This window comes from Crocodylus porosus, unplaced genomic scaffold, assembly GCF_001723895.1.
Source record: "Crocodylus porosus isolate Cpor-Errol unplaced genomic scaffold, CroPor_comp1, whole genome shotgun sequence".
Lineage (NCBI taxonomy): Eukaryota > Metazoa > Chordata > Crocodylia > Crocodylidae > Crocodylus > Crocodylus porosus.
In genome coordinates, this window is record NW_017728949.1 from 49998837 (window position 1) to 50019170 (window position 20334).

At 40.5% G+C, this 20334-nt stretch overlaps 1 protein-coding gene across 4 annotated transcripts in view; it reads right to left on the bottom strand.

Annotated features, from left to right (window-relative positions):
* Positions 1 to 20334, bottom strand: part of SLC4A10 (solute carrier family 4 member 10) — a 337292-nt gene that overhangs the window by 90675 nt on the left and 226283 nt on the right. For 3 of the 4 annotated variants that reach the window (XM_019554513.1, XM_019554511.1, XM_019554514.1), the window contains exons 6-7: positions 17453 to 17641; positions 1639 to 1730 (exon numbers count right to left, since the gene is read on the bottom strand). In XM_019554513.1, the coding sequence (XP_019410058.1) occupies positions 1639 to 1730; positions 17453 to 17641 (281 nt within the window). The remainder of the gene's footprint in view (positions 1 to 1638; positions 1731 to 17452; positions 17642 to 20334) is intronic. The other variant, XM_019554512.1, reaches the window with a different exon arrangement.

Sequence of the window (20334 nt, forward strand, 5' to 3'; positions counted from 1 at the left end):
TTGTCATGCATCTGCAGATGCTACTCAAGCAGGTCTACGGAGGTGACCCTCCCCCTCTATGCGGCACTGGTCAGGCCGCAGCTGGAGTACTGCGTCCAGTTCTGGGCGCCACACTTCAGGAGGGGTGTGAACAACATGGTGAAGGTCCAGAGGAGGGCCACCCCCATGATCAGGAGTCAGCAGGGCAGGCCCTACAAGGAGAGGCTTATGAGGAGAGGCTACAGGACCTGAACCCGTTCAGCCTCCACAAAAGGAGGCTGAGGGGAGATCTAGTGGCCTGTTACAAACTAGTCAGAGGGGACCAGCAGGCATTGGGAAAGTCCCTGTTCCCCCAAGCACTACCAGGAGTGACAAGAAATAACGGTCACAAGCTGGCAGAGGGGAGATTCAGGCTAGATATCAGGAGACGTTACTTCACAGTCAGGGAGGCTAGGATCTGGAACCAACTTCCAAGAGCAGTGGTGCTGGCTCCTACCCTGGGGGTCTTTAAGAGGAGGCTGGATGAACACCTCCCTGGGGTCACTTGACCCCAGTATCTTTCCTGCCCCCTGGTCAGACTTGATGATCTGTTCAGGTCCCTTCTGCCCCTGCAAACTATGAAACTATGAAAAAACAGAGTCTGACTTTGAAATCTATGAAGTCAAGTCCCAGAACTCTGACCCCATCTGTTTCCGGCTTTCAAATTTCAGTGTAACTGGGTTACTCTGGGACAAAATCATTATGTGAAGCATTGAGATGCTCTCCAAGTATTTGTGTGTTTCACCACTGTACTTTAAAACTTTTAATTAGACAAACGTGTTTTTAGTGTTACTCTTTATAATAAATGGGGCATTTTAGTATGCACAGACTCACCTGAATAAAAATATATCAGTAATTTAACAAAATTGTGACTAGATATTACACCAGGAAAAGAGTACAACTTTTGTTTACCAAAATTTATAAATCTATCAGAACCTAGGAATCTATCATATTTATGGTTTAAATGATCAGTAATAGCCTAGAATTTGAATTGCATATTTCTACTGTGAATAAGTCTGCTTAAAACTACTACACAAATATAGCTAAGAGTATATCCAGAGCCCTTTCCTCTTTCTTCCTCATGCAGTGTTCTTTTCCATGTTTCAAATATACATAACCCTTCCCATCCTCATATTATAAGCACAGCAGATACACTTCAGCTAACACAAATTATGCTGCTACGATTCTTTCTGGCACCAGATGGAGCGAGCATATAACTCTGTTATTGACTAAGTCACATTGGCTAGCGACAAGATTCCACAATAGATTCAAAAGTCTGGATGCAAAACAAACTAAATTATTTTCTTACTTAAACAAGAGAATTCACTCATTTCTTTCTCCACAATACATTACAGGTTATGTAATAAGATGCTGGCATTACGGGGTTGTGTAATAAGATGCTGAGGTCTTGAAATGCGATTTTAACAGTCTCATTCAAAATGTTTTTTAAAACCCACTTTATTGTAAGTAGAAACATGTGTTTTGTGGCCTAACTGACAATTTTGAATACTGGAGTGAAATTTTCACTTCACAGCTTTCTCTGATTCATACAAACTGTGCTTTACATTAAATTTTCTGCTTGTCAAGCAGAAAGTTCTCTTTACACAGTCAATAACTTACCTTGCTAAAATCAACACTGCTGTTCTCTCTGCTCACATCATTTTTATTTTCAATGCAGGCTGGAGCGGATTGTGGGGAAACAATCTGACCTGCTAAAAAAGATAATGTTATTACAGAATACCACACATTATTTAAAAGGTGTTCAATGAAAGAAATTAAAAATTAGAGTACCATACTGTATGTGAATGAAACATGTGAGCATATAATGGAAAGTAAAATTAGGAAGTAAAATTAAAGACTGGTTTGTAATAACAGAGAAATTCCCAGAAAAGAGACCACACATCAAGTGCAGCTGGGAATGGGAGAATATATTTAAGAAGCTTTAAAATCTACTCTTAAACATTTTGGCCTCTGACAGATTTGGGTGGGGGATGGACAGCAGGGGGAAACGCTTTACCAGAAATGGAGCCACATTAGTTTGACCCAGCTCCCCAGTATCTGCATATATCACGTTTCAGGGTGGCTTTTTGGTTCCTTTATCTAATAAAGGATTCAATTGGCTATTAGATAAAAGTGCCCAAAAGCTCCCCTGAAGTACACGATCTATACAGACACTGGGTAAGCCAGGTCAAACTGATGCGTTTTTCTTCTGGGCATGTGCCACATTTGGCATGGGATGCACTGAGCTGAAAGTAAAGCACCATTTGTGGGGGTGGGGAAGGGGTCCGTGTCTGTCAGTGGCCTGTGAGGCTAATTTTAGCGTCAATCTAAGTGTATACATTTTATGTTCTGTCAAGTAATGTTACTTCATTAAAAATAAAAATATTTCATGAAATAGAAGCAAGGATTTTTGTTGGTGATATCTTTTACTGAACCAACTGCATGGTTGGGACAGAGTTAGACAAACTTTTGAATGCAATCCTACTTCTACAAAGATTTTCAAGGCAATCTGAAGAACTGCCAATTTCAGGCCCCCATCCTGCAGATGTTTACCCATGTGAGTAGCTCCACTAAATTAAATAGATCTCTTAAGTTTACTCATGTGTGTCAAGTGGGCTTTGGCTAGCATGATAACCAAAGGTAGCACAGCTGTGTATCACCAGAAAAAATAAATTACTGAAATTATCCTTGTGAGAGTATCACATTTTTTATTAACTGCAGCTGAGTCCTGTATTTCCAGACTTTGTACCCTAGCATATTACTTAAAGGTTGGCTTACATGTTTTTAAAAAAACCCAAAAATTATAATGATACTGGAGGAAACATTTTGAGATTCTTGCAATAGAAGCCTGATTATGTGTGAATGGCAACATCTAGTAGCATTAATTTAAACAGGGTTTTTTTACCTTTCCAAAATAGCCAGAAACAGGACAAAAGCCAGAACTAAGTCAACTGTCTTGTGATTGATGTAATGTGAGAATATGCTGACCCCTGTATGATCCACTTGTTGCATGTAGGTCACTGGAGCCCCTGAACTGTTGACCTGTGGTGTGAGTACACATGGGTGACAGGCTGGAAGGTGTGAGACTGTGACCTTGTGCGTATGTATGTATGAGGTCATTTTCTGGAACTTTCTGAGGAGGCTATAAATAGCAGATATGTGATGGCTTCTATGTAGGTTGTGGGTTTTGGAGTATTGACTGTGAGTTTGAAGTGTGCACTGTGTAGTATAAGTGAGGTTGTGAGTTGATAGTGAGAGAGAGAGAGCTTGGAGCTGTGAAGAGCCATATCTGACCTGGCCAGTCAGGCTGTCGGCCTTCGGTAGCGTGATTGCAGCAGTGGAGGTGTGCTGCGAGGCAACCAGCAGTGGGACCATCTGAAGATCTTCTTCTCTGTTCTCCTAATAAGGCACTGAAGCCAGTCGGCTCGTAGGCATCACCCGCCTACTTTGAGCAGCTGCCAGGCCTTAGGGTATGTATATGTAATCCCAGGGTGTGGGAATTGTGGGTGAACCCATTCATAGCTGTATTTCTGTAAGTCTTGACATTTTCATATCTGTTATACTTGTCCTCGTATTCCTGTTTATTCTGTTTGACATTATTGTAGTCCTTAAATCCTCTAGACGTGGTAGTGTTAGCCTGTGTGTATAATCTGAACCCTCCAGTTATATATTTGTATACATATTGTATATAGTGCCTTAGTTGTTAGTAGTTTGTTAGTACAGATATTGTGGCTTCATAGTTGTGTAGTTGTTATTAATAAACCATTAGATTAGTTCCAGTTACTATCCAGGTCTCAGCTATTAATTTATCCTACTAATCACCTCAGAGTGGCACGGTGAAGTATATCAGTGAATGCTCTGAGGGATGCATTTTTGCCCATCCTTTCAATTGTAGACTTTGCTTAATTAGTATTCAAAGTCTTGGTGTAACAGTAACTTGAAAATATACCCATGAAAACAATGATTTAAGAAAGTTCTAATCTCTAAACTAGTTCAGAAAACATGTAAAACTGCTAATTTTTCTCCCACTACTAGTTGCAAATGTGTGATTATTAATGTGCAAGCTATTTATTATAGCAGCCATTCAATTTGCCAGGCTCAAAATAAACTTTAAAAAAATATTTGCTCAAATGTACTCTTGCTACTATGTTTTCCATCACCTGGTTAATGCTTTATGTATTGTACAACTATAATTGCATAATATTGTACAAAATGTTCAGGTACAAAATTTTTATTTTGATATAAAACGTACCAATACCAGAATATACTGGAATCGGTTTGGACTAGAACCTTCTCAGAAGATAATATTAACATTCTTTCAAATTACAATATGTAAATACAATTCTGCACCATTCAGGAATTTCATTAGTGCTACATAAAGCCTTTGTGCTACTTAATTCATATTAAACTTTTTGTTAAGAACCAATATTGTACTTAAGTAGAATTGGGCATGTGTGCACAGGAATGACTGTCACCTTAAAGGGCTGCCAGAAGTAGCATGTAGTGCAAAATTCACTAGTTTTACATTACCCCCAAAGATGAATTTCACACTTAGCAAGGACATACAATACAGGAGACAGGTATTGCAAAACAGGTGGGCAAGATTTTACCCTTCATTATACCATGAAACACTTAAAACTTCATTCAGGTCACAAGGGATTTAAAAAGGATGAAATTTAGCTATGTAATCCTTAAAATCTAAAATTTCCTCAGGTTAAGAGAAGAATGCATTAAATTCATTCCACAATATTCTCAATATTCCTCGGGGTTTTTTAGGCAAATGGAAAAATATGTGCACTTACACATATCAATATACACACTTGCTGTACTGGAGCAATATTGCACATACAAAAGCAAGAGATGATAATCTTCTTTTTTCCTAATTTAGGAACTACAGTTGTATGTTTTTTCCCCAAAAAACTGAAAGTTGAAATCCAGTTCTTTCTTATGAAAAGTTCAGGTCCCTGCACAAAACACAAGCACAAGTTCCCTGTAGGAGGAAAAAAAGTCTTTCCCTACAACACACAGGCAGAGCACAGACCACCTGCTGAGAACAGTTATAACTGCTACAAAGCAGACCCATAAGCTTCACACCATGAGGTCTCAGAGTTTCTAAGCAGCAAGCATAACATCAATGTTTACTTATCAAAATACTAGCTTTAACTGTTGTGTCCAGTAACTCCTTAGGGAATAGAAATGCAGGTGACAGAAAGCATAGGTCACCACCAGTATGTACCCATAATTTATATGAATGACTTTTGTATTTTTCACATGCCAATAGAGTATGGTATTTTCATGCATGTGAAAATAACCTGGAAAAATACAAGTTTTCATTGCAGTAGGAAAGGTAATGTGAAAAAGGATTTTTAAATATCTCTGTATCTTTCAGAAAGCTTTCTACACCTCAGAAGATGAATTTGAAAAGGAAAAAGAGCTTGATTATAATCTGGTATGTTATTACATAATCTAGAGAAGATCTAAATGATTGACTGAAAGATTTATATAAATGATGTACAGAAGTGTTGAATAATTTTATGTTTATTCATGCAGCAATGTTTCCTATGAGATAGGAAGCCAGTATACGGCTACCTTTTGGCCTGGAGTTCTCTTTAATCAAAGTCTACAGATATGGACAAATGTTCAACTGAAGCACTGAAAATTTCTAGGAAATTGGCAGCACCACAAAACCATAGTGTGAAATGTGCATTCATCCATTCAAGCACATTGTCATCCAGAGTGCTATACAGAGCATGCATCTCCCACGTTCCACAGCCACAGGACCACTCTGAAGTGATCCCAGCATGCTTTGCATGGGTCCCTGTGTATGGAGTATTCCAAGAACAGGAAAGCTTAGAGGACAGCATTGACTGGCTGGCTGCTTGGGGAATCACACCCATCAAGGACTCCCCCATTTTGTGCTATGACTGCATAGCCACAGCACACTTATTCAATTCCCACAGTGGATCCCTGTCATTTGTGCATCCTGCTGCTCCAGATACAGCAGTACCAGCAAGTCTAATACATGCTGCATGCACTTCAGCACAGAGTCAAGACCAAGAGAAAAAGCACCCTGGGATACTGGAGGATCAAGTTACATCCTGTGGCACTACATATAGTTATACAGGTGCTACATAGAAAAAGCTAACATTTCACTGTGGAACTACATTGTTTCTTCAGTGTCAAACTGCTTGAAAGTCTATATGCTCACTTTCTGCAGCACTAAGACAGCATATTTCTCACTACAAATTTAATGCCTGTCAATGGCTGTAGTCCAAGCTAGGTATGTGGCTGGGAATGGAGATGACACACAGTTAAAGCTCCCAGGCCAGTGGGGGACACTGGCAGAGAGGAGAGCAGGGGAAAGAAGAGCAGAACTGCTCCCATCTCCAACTGACCTAGGTGTCAGGGGGAGCCCCGGAGCTGCTCTTTTCACCCCATGGGACCTGCTGGGCAGAGGGGTAGCTGCAGGAAGCTGCTCAGGGTACAGGCCTCAGCCAGGGACAGCAGCAGCGATGGGTGGGTTCCTCCTTCCTGAATCTGCTTCCAACTCGCCACCCCCTCAGAGAGTCCCATGCTAGTGGGAACAGGTACTGGAAGGAGAAACCAGGTACTAGAAAGAGAACATGGAAGGGAACAGGTACTGGAAGGAGAATGTGGGTGTTCTCCTGCATCATCCCTGTTCCAAGCCAAGCCTAGTACCCTCCATAGCTGCTCTCTGCAGCCTTCAGCTGAAGCAGGGCAGGAGAAGCTCTGGGCTGTCCCCATGCCTGTGTCAACTGAGGCAAGAGCAGCATTGGGGGCTGAGGTCCTTTTCTTGCATCTGTTCCTGGGCAGCAGTGATCGTGGTGGTGGAACAGCAGGGAGCAAATGCAGGAAGGGAAAATCCACTTCCTGGCACCACTGTCCTCCACCAGCCTGGCACCCTGTGAATTCGCAGCTTGCAGCTGGAGGGAGGCAGTAGCAGCTCTGGGGCTCCCTCTGCACCCAGGTCAAACAGAGACAGTGGTGCAGTGGTTGGGTTCCCCATCCTGTGCCTGCTACCTGCCCAGCCCCCACTCCCCAGCATTTCCTGCCATCCTGGGGGCTCCAGCTGCAGATTCCTGAGCTCAGCCAGAGACAGTGACATAAGTGATGAAGGGGTCACTATTATATTGCTGCATCTGTCCTGGATCCACTCCTGGTCAGCAATGTTGTGATCAGCCCAGTGAGAATGGTGGGAATGTGGGCAGCAGGCTCAGGGGCATGCTACAATTCTACACTATTAACCATAGCTATGGTCAGGGTTTATGGCACTCTTCAAGGCTCTGTCTATAAGACCAAGAGAATTACTCCAGTGTTCCCCTCTTTCAGCATCTCAGGAAACTCGTTCAGGCAAACACATTTTTGTGCTTAGTGTAGGGGAACTAGAATTTCACCTTTCAACAATGAAAAATCATAGTTAGAAGCCTTACAAATCTAATGGCAATATGAAATCCTGGATATATTATACAGTAAGTGTGTATAAAGCATTTGTTCCATGGTTACATTCTTCTATTGTAAATTATTTTTCCAGGATTTTTAAGGATTTCAGCAAGACCATTTAAAACACAGAATATAGGGCACTTTGACATTTCAGTGAAAGAAACTGTAACCAGGATACCTTCAGCTGGCAATCTCACATTGTATTTTTTTAATCAAAATCCACGAAATCTCTGGACACTCCAACCAGGAAAAAAAATTTAAAATGCATTAAAAAACTGCACAGTAAACAAACAGCACTGAGAACTTAACTAACAGTAATTTAAGCAAAACAAATAAATGGCTTAATAGATCATATACATTTACAAAAATATATAACCAGGCTATGGCATTCATTCCCTTTAAATAATGTTTTCATGTTTTATGAGGCTTTTAACTCTAACTTATTAGTCACCAACTTTCCAACTTAACATAAACTCACATCTAAGGAGATTAGTGAGCATAGGTGAAACTGCTGTAAATCATCATTTAGAGTATTGTAAAGTTCAAATATAAATTAAAATTCAGCTTCTAGGTTTAGTACTGTAGGGTCCCAATAGTCTTTGCATCTAGCTGTCTTGATGTCCAAAGTCTTAAATCATGAGGAATCAACTGCCATGGTTCCTATATCTGAATAACTGAGAGGAGAATTTGATATCGTCTTAAAATACTTCCCGCCCCCCCCCACCCTACCCCCAGCTTTTTAAGAGGACGTAGAGAAAGCCAGATTATGGATTTTTGTAACCTTAGGCCTGGACCTCAAATACAATTCCACATGAACTCATGCAACTCTAACCAAAGTACTGTGCTTTGTCACTTTCTGAATCTATTTAAGAAAATATATTTATTAAGAAATAATTATTGTTTCTTTATAAGGAAACAGTTTCTAATGTCTAATATATACATATATTTTTTAAATTACCATTATCAGGTAAGTTTCTCTTATGAAATTATCACTGTTCATGCTAAAGGCTTTATAAATTTAACTGGTCTCTAGAGCAAAAAGTTGCATGCTAGAAGGAACATGAGATGAAAACATAGATGTACATTTGAATTGACCTGAACTCCAAGCAGGATAGGTTTTTATACTACCTCTGAGACCTTCAAGGAGCTTACAGAACCCAAAGGATAGGAGATGAGGAAGGTACAGAGATGAGATGAGCCTGTTAGAGACAGACACAACAAAGACAGAGCAAAGTAAAGAAATATAAAGATGAATGGTAATTGCAGATATGTAAATTATACATTTAGTCATGGGTACAAGGAACATTATGGAAAAGGAAAAACAATATTAAATGAAAGTGTTTAAGAATTACTTGAGCTTTATTTCAATCATATCAGGAATAAGCTCTGCATAATTAATAAGATTTGAGTAAAATTGCTAGCTTGAAAGGAATGAACACAAGACAAGAATACAGCATTCATTCAGTTAATCTGTGGAGTTAGTGGCTGGCTGGGGCACAGTGTACCTCACAAAAGGGGAGCAGCCGACCCAGGGCTGCCTGCTCCCCCGTCTCCACATGCCACTCCCTGGCTGGCTGGAACACAGGGTGCTTCAGTACAGGGGCTGCCTGCTGGTTAGCCCTGTACTGAGGCATCCTGTGCCCCAGCCAATCTCCCTGCAGCACATGGAGCCCGGCCAGGAACCAGGAGGACCTGGACACATTGTTCTGAAGTGGAACAATTTGTCCCTCCACAAAGCACATGTGCAATAGTGTGTGCTGTGGCACAAACATGGGCGACTGGTGCCACCTGAGTCGGGGGGCACATACCCCCCTGGCAACCAGTCAGCAACCACAGCCAATCCTGCCAACTGGGGAGGCAGGGGTCCCATTGTGGCCGATTGCAAGGCGGCCAATTGCGAGGCCACTTCTGGGAGCGCCACTCCACTCCACTCCCCAGCTAGTGCTTGCAGGGGTGGCACCAGTCCTTCTGCCTGCCCCCCTTACCCAGTGCCTAAGCAGCAAGTGCAGCCAGTCAGGGGGTGCACATGCACCCCCGTGAACCCCTATGTGTCGCCACCGGGCACAAAGTAGCAGCACAAATTTGTGCCACTACTATTTGTGCTGCTGTAAGCACATGCCTCTGCTTGTCTGGATGTGGCCTAAGTGAGCATAAATGATCCACCTAGGGAATAGAAGATAGGACAGAATGTGTGTGTTAGAGGGTTACTGTAGCTTACAATTCTACAGCTTACTGCTAATCACTTGTCCTGCTAAGCTTCATTCCTCCAGCCCATTGTTTGTGTAAACTGCAGCAGCACAGTCCCTGTTAGATTTCATTACATACAAATACTGGTGTCTAGAGATTACAAGTGTCCAACTAGTCAGAAAATAGGACCAGAAAAAAATATTTTTGAAATACTTTTAATATTCTGAAAACTTGTTTCTGCATTTTGATAGAATTTTGCTTTAATCTAAATTTTCTCATAACTATACCCCATGACACGTATGCTATTAAAGGGTACCAGTGACTCATGTATTACAGAAATCTGTGCAAAAATGCAGAAACCCACAATATAATTTTTAGACTTCATTTAATAACAAACATGTTGTCTGCTTCTGGTTGAAACTGGCTTTTAGGAATGCATCATCTCTATTATTCTCAATGTACATATGTGTTGTGTTTCCTTCCAAACCCAATCTCCAAATGATAACATGGTAATGGCAAAGGTTTATATTTTTAATGTTCCCCTGGCTTTCACCACAATTTAATCTGAAATTCATTCCCATCCTCCTTCTGGGCATTCAATATCAAAGTAGGCCTTTTTTAAAAAATATATTTTTTTAAAAAATATATTTTGCTGTTGTAATGCCAAATTTGACTGTCACTTTTTATTGGAACATCAAAATCAGGCTTTTAATTCTCACAGCTTTGATGCTTAATGAAAAGTGAAAGTTAAACACAGCATGGCAGCATTATAAATGCATGGTAAATCCACATCACCCTGACATCTTACCCTTGAAGAGGATGTGAAGAAAAGCCATTGTAAACAAAAGATAATACTAATAATACAAAGGAAATTAATTACGAGGTCTGATGGATTCACACACCATAGAAAAAACAGAAAAGAAACATATGCACAAATATGTTCCAGTAATGTCATCACTGTGGATCATGAGTGGATGTTTGAATTTGGGCATACTGACAAACCAACGTGTGCAAGCACTGGAAAGAGAAGGGAATGGTATCCTCAGCTACATCAAGTAACTGGGTTGGGGAAAATGATGGCTCTAAGCCACTTTTCCCTTTCCCAACTCTCAGGTCATCCAGTGCCTAGACGTAGTGTAAGCAACACCATTTACAGTGGTCCTAGGTGTTTTGCCACAATTAAATCACATTTAAGACTTTAACATCAGTTGGTGACTCTAGGGCAACTGTGAGCCTGATTTTTAATACCTCATTCAAATAGGAGGCAAAAATATGGTTCAGCCATAAGTATCTGGCATTGTTCTGTTTCTACCTCCGGATCCATTTTTGATGGACAGTAATGAAGGATTTCCCCATTTCTACTTGATTTGAAAAGGAGGTCAGCAAGACCACAGGACTCTGTGGTGATCTATTTGCTCTGCCCCAGAATTGACAAGTCTTCTGTGTATTAAGGTGCTGATCCAATATCCAGAATTAACAATGAAATAAATTTCTATCTTAATACAGTTTTGAGAGCAAGAGACAGATGCACACTTCCATACCTTACAATTGTATGAACATCATTAGATTCATATATATAACATACACATAACAACACAACAGTGCATAACTGTGGGATAAGTCTAAAGTGAAACCACAAACACATTTTGCAAAGGTGTCATCCTCAAGGAGAAAAGATATTTTTCACAGAATATACCTGAAATTACTGTAAAGTACTTATGTCAATTGTGGTTCAGTTTTACATAACCTGTTTGCTGTACTTAGGTTTCACAGATCAGAAGAAAATGTGTTTATGATACATCACTACAATGTTAAAAGCAGCTTGCATCATTGCTCCTGGTTTTAAAACAAAGGGCTAAAGAGAAATGTCTAGCTAGAGCCAATCAGCTGAAGCATAAATAATTTTAGACTGTACCAGCTGGACTGTGAGACAATAGGTGGAAAGAAGAAACCATGAATTCCTGGCTACAAGCAAGGTTCTAAGGCAATGGAATTGTTCAGGGTGGTGAGAGGCCATAAATGGGATTCTGCCTACCTTATCAGCAGTGCTTTCTAGCAGATCTACCCAGGGAAATATGGAGAATGTTTGAGAGTATTCCATAAGAGGGGAATATAGAAACTAATATGCCAAAAACCATGCAACCTCCCTCTCCCCGCTCTTGGAGCACAGGAGCATAGGAGAAGCAGCTGCCATTACAGCCCTTGGGCTGTGGTACTGGCCATGGCACAACTGCACTGGTTCTTCAGAGCCTTCAGGAAAAATAATAAGAATGATGTTAGGCTGCTTAGCAAACATAAGATGCATGCTAGATTTTCTGAGGTGTGCTAAAGCTAAATAGCCATATCATTCTAAGAGATAAAGACAGGCACCCATGGTATTAATATAAATTCAGTTTTTAAATTGCAAAAGATCTGAGTTTCAGGGAAACTGTCAAGATGAGGAAAAACATTTCATGCCAAATAAGACATATCTCTGGTTGCTTTTGGACTCCTGATGAACACGTTTAGCAGTTTCCCTACAGCTTAGATACAATAATTTACTTTTGCATAACTATTCCTAAAGATTTTTATTAGTTTGAAAATAAATTAAATATAAATAACACAAGGAAGATGATGGTCTATACTTCTTCTACAAGATCAAGGATTTCTAAACCTTAGAGTGTGTGCCTGTGAAGATAATACTCAGAGCATCCTAAGTCTCCAGTTCAAAAAAATGTAAGCTTATGTTCCTTTCTTCAGAGCAGTGTTTAAGCATATGCTTTATGGTACACATTAGTTTAAATGTTGCTCTCATTTAGCATGTCTTCTTGAACTTAGGACTAAATAAGGCTGTCAAAATATTTATGGGAAATTTAGCCAAAGTTAAAGGCTAGGGACAGACATTCAAAAATCCTGAGCCTGAATTGATTCTGTCTTTGCAGGTTAGTCTAACCTGGCCAGGGTAAACCGGTTTGTAAACAGACAGACATTCTCTCTGGACTGAGAAAATTCAGACACATGCCTGAAGTACCTTAGACTAGAAGCCAGGGAGTGCTAGAGCAGCCCTCCCCTTCCTTGTATAGTGCTGAGATGAGGGGGGACATGGCCAGGCCCTGTCAGGACACTTTGATTAGGGAGGTCTGCCTGCATAGTCCCAGGCTTTTCCCCACTGGCTGCTCAAGGGGTGGGAGTGTTGCCAGTCCCAGCCCCTGCTAGCACTCTTGAGGCAAGGGGGGGGTGTTATGTAGTGCATGCATCTGTTGATGAAATGGAAGTTCTCAATCTCCTGGTTTCAGGGCTCCCTCTCTCCTCCCCCTCCCCCCCGCTCAGTGATTGGCCACTGGGGGACACCCCTTCTGCTCAGCCATCAGTTGCCCCGCCAGATTTAGAAGGCACCAGTTGCCCATGGGGCAGGAGGAAGCCAGGCAGACCCTGCTGTGTCTGCAGTCTCTGCAAGAGTTCCAGCAACAGTGCAGAGGGGTGGAGCCAACTCTGTTGTGGAGCAGAGAGCCCTGCCCAGCCCAGAGAGCATGCTGGGATGCTGGGGAAGCCTGGTTTATCTTAAACCACCAAGGGGTCTGGGACAGACATTGCACAAACTGATTTGGGCCAAATCAGGTAAGTTTGATATTACATTCGATCAAATTTATCTCAAGCCAATTTCAGCCATTTTCAAACTGGTTTATGTGCACTGAACATCTGTTCTGTTACACGTTTAAACCAGTTTCTGATCACTTAAGCCAGTTTATGTGCAATATCTATCCCTAGCCAAAATGCTTTAAGGATTTATTATAGGAACTTCACCCACAGGTAGGAAAGATTCCTAAATTTGTGCTTGTGACATTTCTTTACCACTCACAGCTTTTCCAACAAATATACCTTAGAAACTTAACAGTGTTATTTCCCATTTTTTTATTTGCTAGGGAAATCCTGAGAATCCCCAAGTCACTGACTGAAGTAGAGCTTATGAACTACAATCTGCAGTGACTTTGGGAAGGTTTTTTCTCTCCCATGTCTGAAATTGGTGGGCCAGAGCATTGTAGCAATAACTTTTTTAATATTCACATTCTTCATATATTTATTTAAAACCACACAAAAGTTACATTAGCTTGCACATAAAATTATTTTAGGAAAGAAAAAACGGTATCTGACTATAGCCATCTAGCTTTTTTTCTTGTGTATTCATACAAAGTAGGGACTTTAATTAAGGTGGGGATTATTTCCCACTCTTTAAATTTTTTTTCCTGATTCTGTCACATGCAAGTTTTCTATCTTCAGGTCTGAGTTTCTTCCCTAGAGGAAAGATTAAGCTTGGAAGAGTTAAAAAACAGTTTAGACTCAAGGTATCCCTTGGTAAATGCCAACTCTTAGCTTTCACTCATTTTTTTGACTGGAAAAATAATAAAGCAATTCTGCTGCTGCTAAAAACTCAGAGACCATAACAGGACAGAATGTTTTTGACACTATAGATTCTTATTTCAATTTTCTGGAGTTATCTTATGATTTGTGCATAGGTGTTTGAATGCTTAACAGTGCTAGTATCATGTGGCAACCTTGATAAGAGTCACTGGTTTAAAAAGTCCATATAGAAGGCCAGGCAGCAGTCCTGCCTTGATACATGTAGATTCTATAGCACTCTAAATCAGACAACTCATAAAGTCTGCATAGGTCAAAAACCACAAGGGTGATGATAAAGCACTGGCTAAAACCCTTAGAATCACTGTATTTACTCGAATATAAGATATCTCTGGATATAAGATGACCCCCCCCACTCAATAATAAGATTAAAAAACAGAAATGTATAAATTTGTTATAATTTTCCAGGTATATAATCTAATTATTGGAGGTTTGCCTTGGATTTTTCCCCTCCCACTGCTACATCAGGGAAAATATATCTGGGAGGAGGTCAGGTGGCCACTTGCCCTTTGCCCTCCCAACTTCTTCCCCCTGCAGCCTCTCACCCCACCTCCATGTCAGACCCTGCTCTCCCTAAGCATGTTGAAATGAAGGGCAGATTTGAAAACACTGGGCACATCTACACACGAAATTAATTTGACTGAATCAACTCTGGCTCAATTTACACAGGAGTTTATTACTCCAGGGCACAGGGTTTACATGTACACCCAGAACCACAGCATGTTGAGCCAGGACAGAGCAGCCCCAGCTGGCAGGGGGCTGGGGAGGACAGCCTGCCAGCCCCAGACTACTCCAACCCAGCTCAATATCCTACAGAGGGGCTGGCTGGAGCGCAAGTGTGCTTCAGTGTGGGGGCTGCCTGTCAATGAGCCTGCATGTAGCCAGCTCCTTTAGCATCTACACGTGCATTGTGGTACATCAAATTACACCACTGTAGGACAGTATTTCTGTTGACAAGTACTAATCTATAGCTGCATTTATTAGTTTACTGTAGCCTAATAGGGTCTCATGTGTAGATGCACCCACTGACTTCAAAATAAACATACCTGCAGAAATGGCATATAGGCAAATTACTGTGGGTACCTAGAGATTTAGTTCATTCATAATTGGTGCATTTTACCTTCTTTTTTTTTGCAAACTGCTGCAAGATGCAGCACCAGTAGTCCATAAACATACTTTTGAGGAGAACTTTTATACTTACTACTTATATATAGTACAAACTATACATGACATTATTCCAAAGCCAAAGGCTCATGACTTTTCATATAGTTCATTGGGCTGGGCCCCAGCAGTCAACAACATTTCAAGCTGTGGTGGCCCCACAGCGCACCCTGCTCCATACACATATATATTCCAGACACTCCCTCCCCCCCACATACAAAGGATCTATAAGCTAATTAGCCCCCCACACACATTCATGACTGGAACTGGGTGTTCTCATCACGAGTCCTGGGGTCCTCCAGAAACATATATGCAGCTAAGATATGTGGCCTCCTGATCCAACTCCACCTCATGGTGAGCAGGCCCACACTAATCATATGAGACAGGCCTAGAGAGGAGATGACAAAGCCTCTCACCTACATGGAAGTTTGGCGATGTCTGCCAGACATTTAAGGTTGGTGATGATACAGGAATCATTGGAAATGAGAAAGAAAGACGCTGCTCAACTGGGAATAAAAAAGAAATCGAAAAGTATTCAATGAGTGCATCATCATGAATTCAAGAAGTGTCAGCTCTGATGGGAACTGAGTGTGATGGCTGCACTAACCTACCCTTATGGTCAGTTCCCATCAGCATCTCAGCCTTTTTTGCTAAGATCAAATGTAACGGGTTTGTGTGTATCTATCTCCTTTCTCTCTCAGCTTCACGAACCCCATCCCTCCCCTTCCCCCTTCTCCCACCCCCAGGCTTAGTTGGCTAACATTGTATCGCCTGTAACCTAGTTGCGCTCCCCTCCTCACCCCCATCCCTCTATTGTTAATCCCTCGCTCGGGCACTCTGTATTTTCATACCAGCTTTGTCATCTTTTTTCTGGATTCCCAACCCTAAACATTAACTAATAAAAGCATTATTGGGAACAAAGGGAGAATGTTAGGTCTGGCTCTGGCCCTCCCAGTGCCAGCTTGGTACTGCAGTACCTCCAGGCCTGGTGCCAGCTCCCTGAGGAAGGAACACCCACCTGGTTTTTTTAAGGCCAGATTTTTTATATATATATATATATATTCCCATCAGTATGTTTGTTCACCATAGGCCATGTCTTTTACAGGCATGGTCAGTGTGGGCTTCAATCAAATTCATGGCTGTTTTTCATGGTAGAGCAGATGCTGCTTCTGGCAGCAGTTTAATGATGGACAATGTATTTAATGAAGAGCTTTTCCTGTATGCAAATATAAGCTGGGGGGCTTTTTGCCCCATGCTGACTGGGAGCAGGGGGCACCTCACCTTATAGTTGAGTAAATATGGTAATCAAAATACAGTAAAATACATTGGTTAATAATACAGTCTTGGAGCAACTCAGAAAAATACAGCAGAATTGCCATTATCTTTAACAGAAGGTTACAAATGTAAATAAATAATTACAAATCAATTTTGTGAATATTTAAGCACATGGTTTTGCTTTGGTGTTTTTTGTAGAAATAAAACCTGTATTCATAAAGATTAAGAACGAAGGGCTACAGGAGAATTTAATTTTGAGCTAACTCACATCACACATATTTAAACATACAGCAATAAAATGCCTTTGTAAAAGCTGAATAGAAAAAAATAATAATCTTACTACTTTAACCAGTGCTGTGTTTTGTTTTTTAACTTGAAATGCAATTCTCTGAACAGTAACTATTAAAAATATCAAGGTGGGTTCTGTGTTACTGCATCTCAATAACTTTCATTTTATAAATTAAAAAAATGTTTTCACTTCCTGCCAACCCTGCAAACAGTCTATAATCTGAAAGACAAGGTAAACCCTTTTTGGTCCACACATCATCAGAATTAAAGATTGCTCCAGCCAAACTTTTCTCTCCATTACAAATGCACAACCCCATTGCCCCTACTTTGTGGTTCAAACACAGCTGAGTACATTTGTAATTTACTTAACAAGTACGATGTGTGTGAACAAGCATGTGTGAACTCTCACAATCTTATAGCTGTATTGACTGACTCTACATAGCTAGCAGGAATGCAAAGCAGTAAAAATGTATATATAGCACTTGATTAACTAGATGTACACAAATACCTCAGAGGAGCAACTCTGAGCAAAAGGTACTGTTTTTACAGTCACTTTTCACATCAGAACCATACTTTGAAACCACATCAGAACCACACCACATACTATGCTTATAAAATGAAATTCTATAAGAAAGCTTCTGAACTATAAAGTGATACAATGCATTACCATTTTTATCCATGGAATGAGGCTCAGACTGTTTCTTGCCAATATCAGCAAAGGATCTGACAATTGGAATCCTGTTGCTTAGCTTTTTCTGATTCTGGTGATGGTGTTGCTTAAGCAAAGCTTCGTGTACTCTGTGACGAACATCCTCACTGAGCTGCCCTGAGCCCACTTGTTGGTCAAGAATCATATCTGAAAAACATGTATATAATTCAATAAAAAGAGAGGGGAGATTATTAACAACAATTATGATGCCAGATCAAACTACAACAGAAGGTCAGAGGCCTGCATTTCTTACTCATCCACTGACTTCAAGAAAAAGAGATAGGAAATGACAATATCCACAGAAAAATGTTATAAAATATTATTAAAGTTACAAAGCCAAGCACTCAAAAGTTAGGCAATGCCAGATTTAAGGTGGCCTGTGGAACCTTAAATGAGTATCCGTGTTCACAGTCATTTTCTGGTGCCCGACTTATGTACAGTATGAACCCTCTTTAATTACATACTCACATGCTATTTTTCCTCAGGGCTTCTGCCTCATTCAGTATTCAGTGCACAGGACGGTCTTGTTATGGGGATAAAACAAAGTCACGTAATGAAGAAGACTGTTGCCAGCAGGACTCCTTTTCCATTTGTTGCAGAATTGGTAGGTGTGTGGTAATGAGGTAGGGAATTACAGGAAGAGAAAGGATGCTTTCATGGCTACTAAGGCAGATGACTGAGAAAATTATACTGTAAGTCTGCTTCTGCCACAGTGACCCTATGTGATATTGGCCAAGTCAATTAAACACAACTTTTTTTTACAGGTGGTCACTAATTGAATGTTACTCATTATCTAGGTGCCAGATTTGAGGCCCTGAAATCTCAGTTGCAGGACTGAGTAGCACTCATAGCTATAGAAGACATCATTGTGAGCTGGCTTTAAACACAGAGTGCTAGATAATGCTAAGTATTATGAAAAATTAGGTTGTACATGTCTTAAATTGTGCATCCAAGATCAGTGAATAATTTTGACCTTAAGTTCTCTGTACTATAACTAATGCTAACAGGAGTGATAACATCACCCACTCGCCTCACATTAACATTATGAAAGCATTCAGAGACTGCAGTGATGAGTATAACAGAAAAGACCCCCAGGAAATCAATTATTCGTTGTCACAGGAGACAGGAAACAGTAGCATGCACCAAATAAGAGATCACAATGGGTCCACAGGTATAAATTGAAGCCTCAATCTTGATGTGTACCCAAAGTCACCTCCAGTGGATCTGGTTGTAAATAGGTCATTCCAGGCACAGTATCAGAGGCAGGTGGACACAAAATTGGGCACATTACAAGGGACATCTCCACTGAACATGTGCAAACTGCAATTTTTTGAAAGCTCATGTTTGACCATACTTGCATCTATGGCATCTGACACACAGACCATGACTGTACCAAATATCAAGACTTTCTAAAAGAAAAGCTTGCCAGAATTGTTTAACAAGGGTAAATAGTCTATTTTCTCTAGCCTCAAGAAAAAGACTCAGTATGAAATCTGCTAATACAAATTATTAATAGGGATCAAGTATTCAAAATGGAAAATAAGTTGTCAAATTGATGTTTTCTTTAATTCAGAGAAAATCCTGCTTGCAACCAGTAAAAAACCCAGGGGAAAATAAAAAAGAAGCAAGTCAAACAGCAGAGATTTAGCACAAAATGTTCTTTCACATCCATTAGGAGAAACTGAGCCGTGCAGAAGTGGTGATATAATGAGCTGAGTCAGAAATTTTGGTGCTGAAAATTCAGACAACTCGTAAGTCTGAACCTTCAAGACAGGTTCAAATGTATCAGCAAAATTCAGTAGGGAAACAGGCAGAGCAGAAAAAATAAATAAGTAGAATATGTCATAATGATAGAGAAATGATCAAATTGTTGATAAGTGCCAAAAGCAAAAAAAAAAAACAAAAAACCCCCAAGAGTATTACGTGAAAAGCACCATGAAACAACAATATTTGGCCATATATGAATGGTGTTTCGGTAAAGTTCAATGTTGAAGAATAACAACAGGAGACATGTCCAGTACTGAAAGCGTGGTGAAGATGCACTAAAAAGTAGTTGTCTACAAGTTTATTGAGAAGCCACCAAAGGATGGCTATACATCCAGATGGAGAATGAAAAATTAGCGATAGAATATAGATAGATATGCACACAGCATTTTCCTCTCTAATGCTCACAGTTGCAGAAAGAAAATGAAAGATAATATTACTGGGGTTATGATTATAGTACTATTATTTCCATAGTATCTGAAAGTGCATTAAGAACTTTGCACACATTAAATAAAGTACTGCCTTACACAGAACAGCGTACAAGGACAGAGAAGTAAGACTATACATAGTGATTTTTACAACAATTTAGTAAAAAGTAGATAAACATGAAAGATAAAAATGGCTCTAAAAAGGGGAGAAAGAGAGATCTGCATTATAAAGATGAATTTTGGTTGAACTAAAAGAAATCTAAGAAGGATCTGAGAATGCCAGATAAGACGTTATAGAAAGTAAGGAGCCGGGGGGCCGGGGAATTGTTGGCATTTCTGTAGTAGGAAAATATGGGAGGATGTGGGGTAAAGAAAAGTCAATATCAAAATCCTCATGACAAAATGTGTTTACTACTCATTCTGTTGCCAGTTCAGGGAGAGCCTCTGCTCAAAGGATTTCATAGATTTCATAGACATCAGGGCTGGAAGGGACCTCGGGAGATCATCGAGTCCAGCCCCCTGCCCAAAGGGCAGGAAGTCAGCTGCGGTCATAGGAACTCAGCAAGATAAGCATCCAATTTACTCTTGAAGGTGTTCAATGTAGGTGTTTGAACCACCTCCGCTGGCAGACTGTTCCAGACCTTGGGG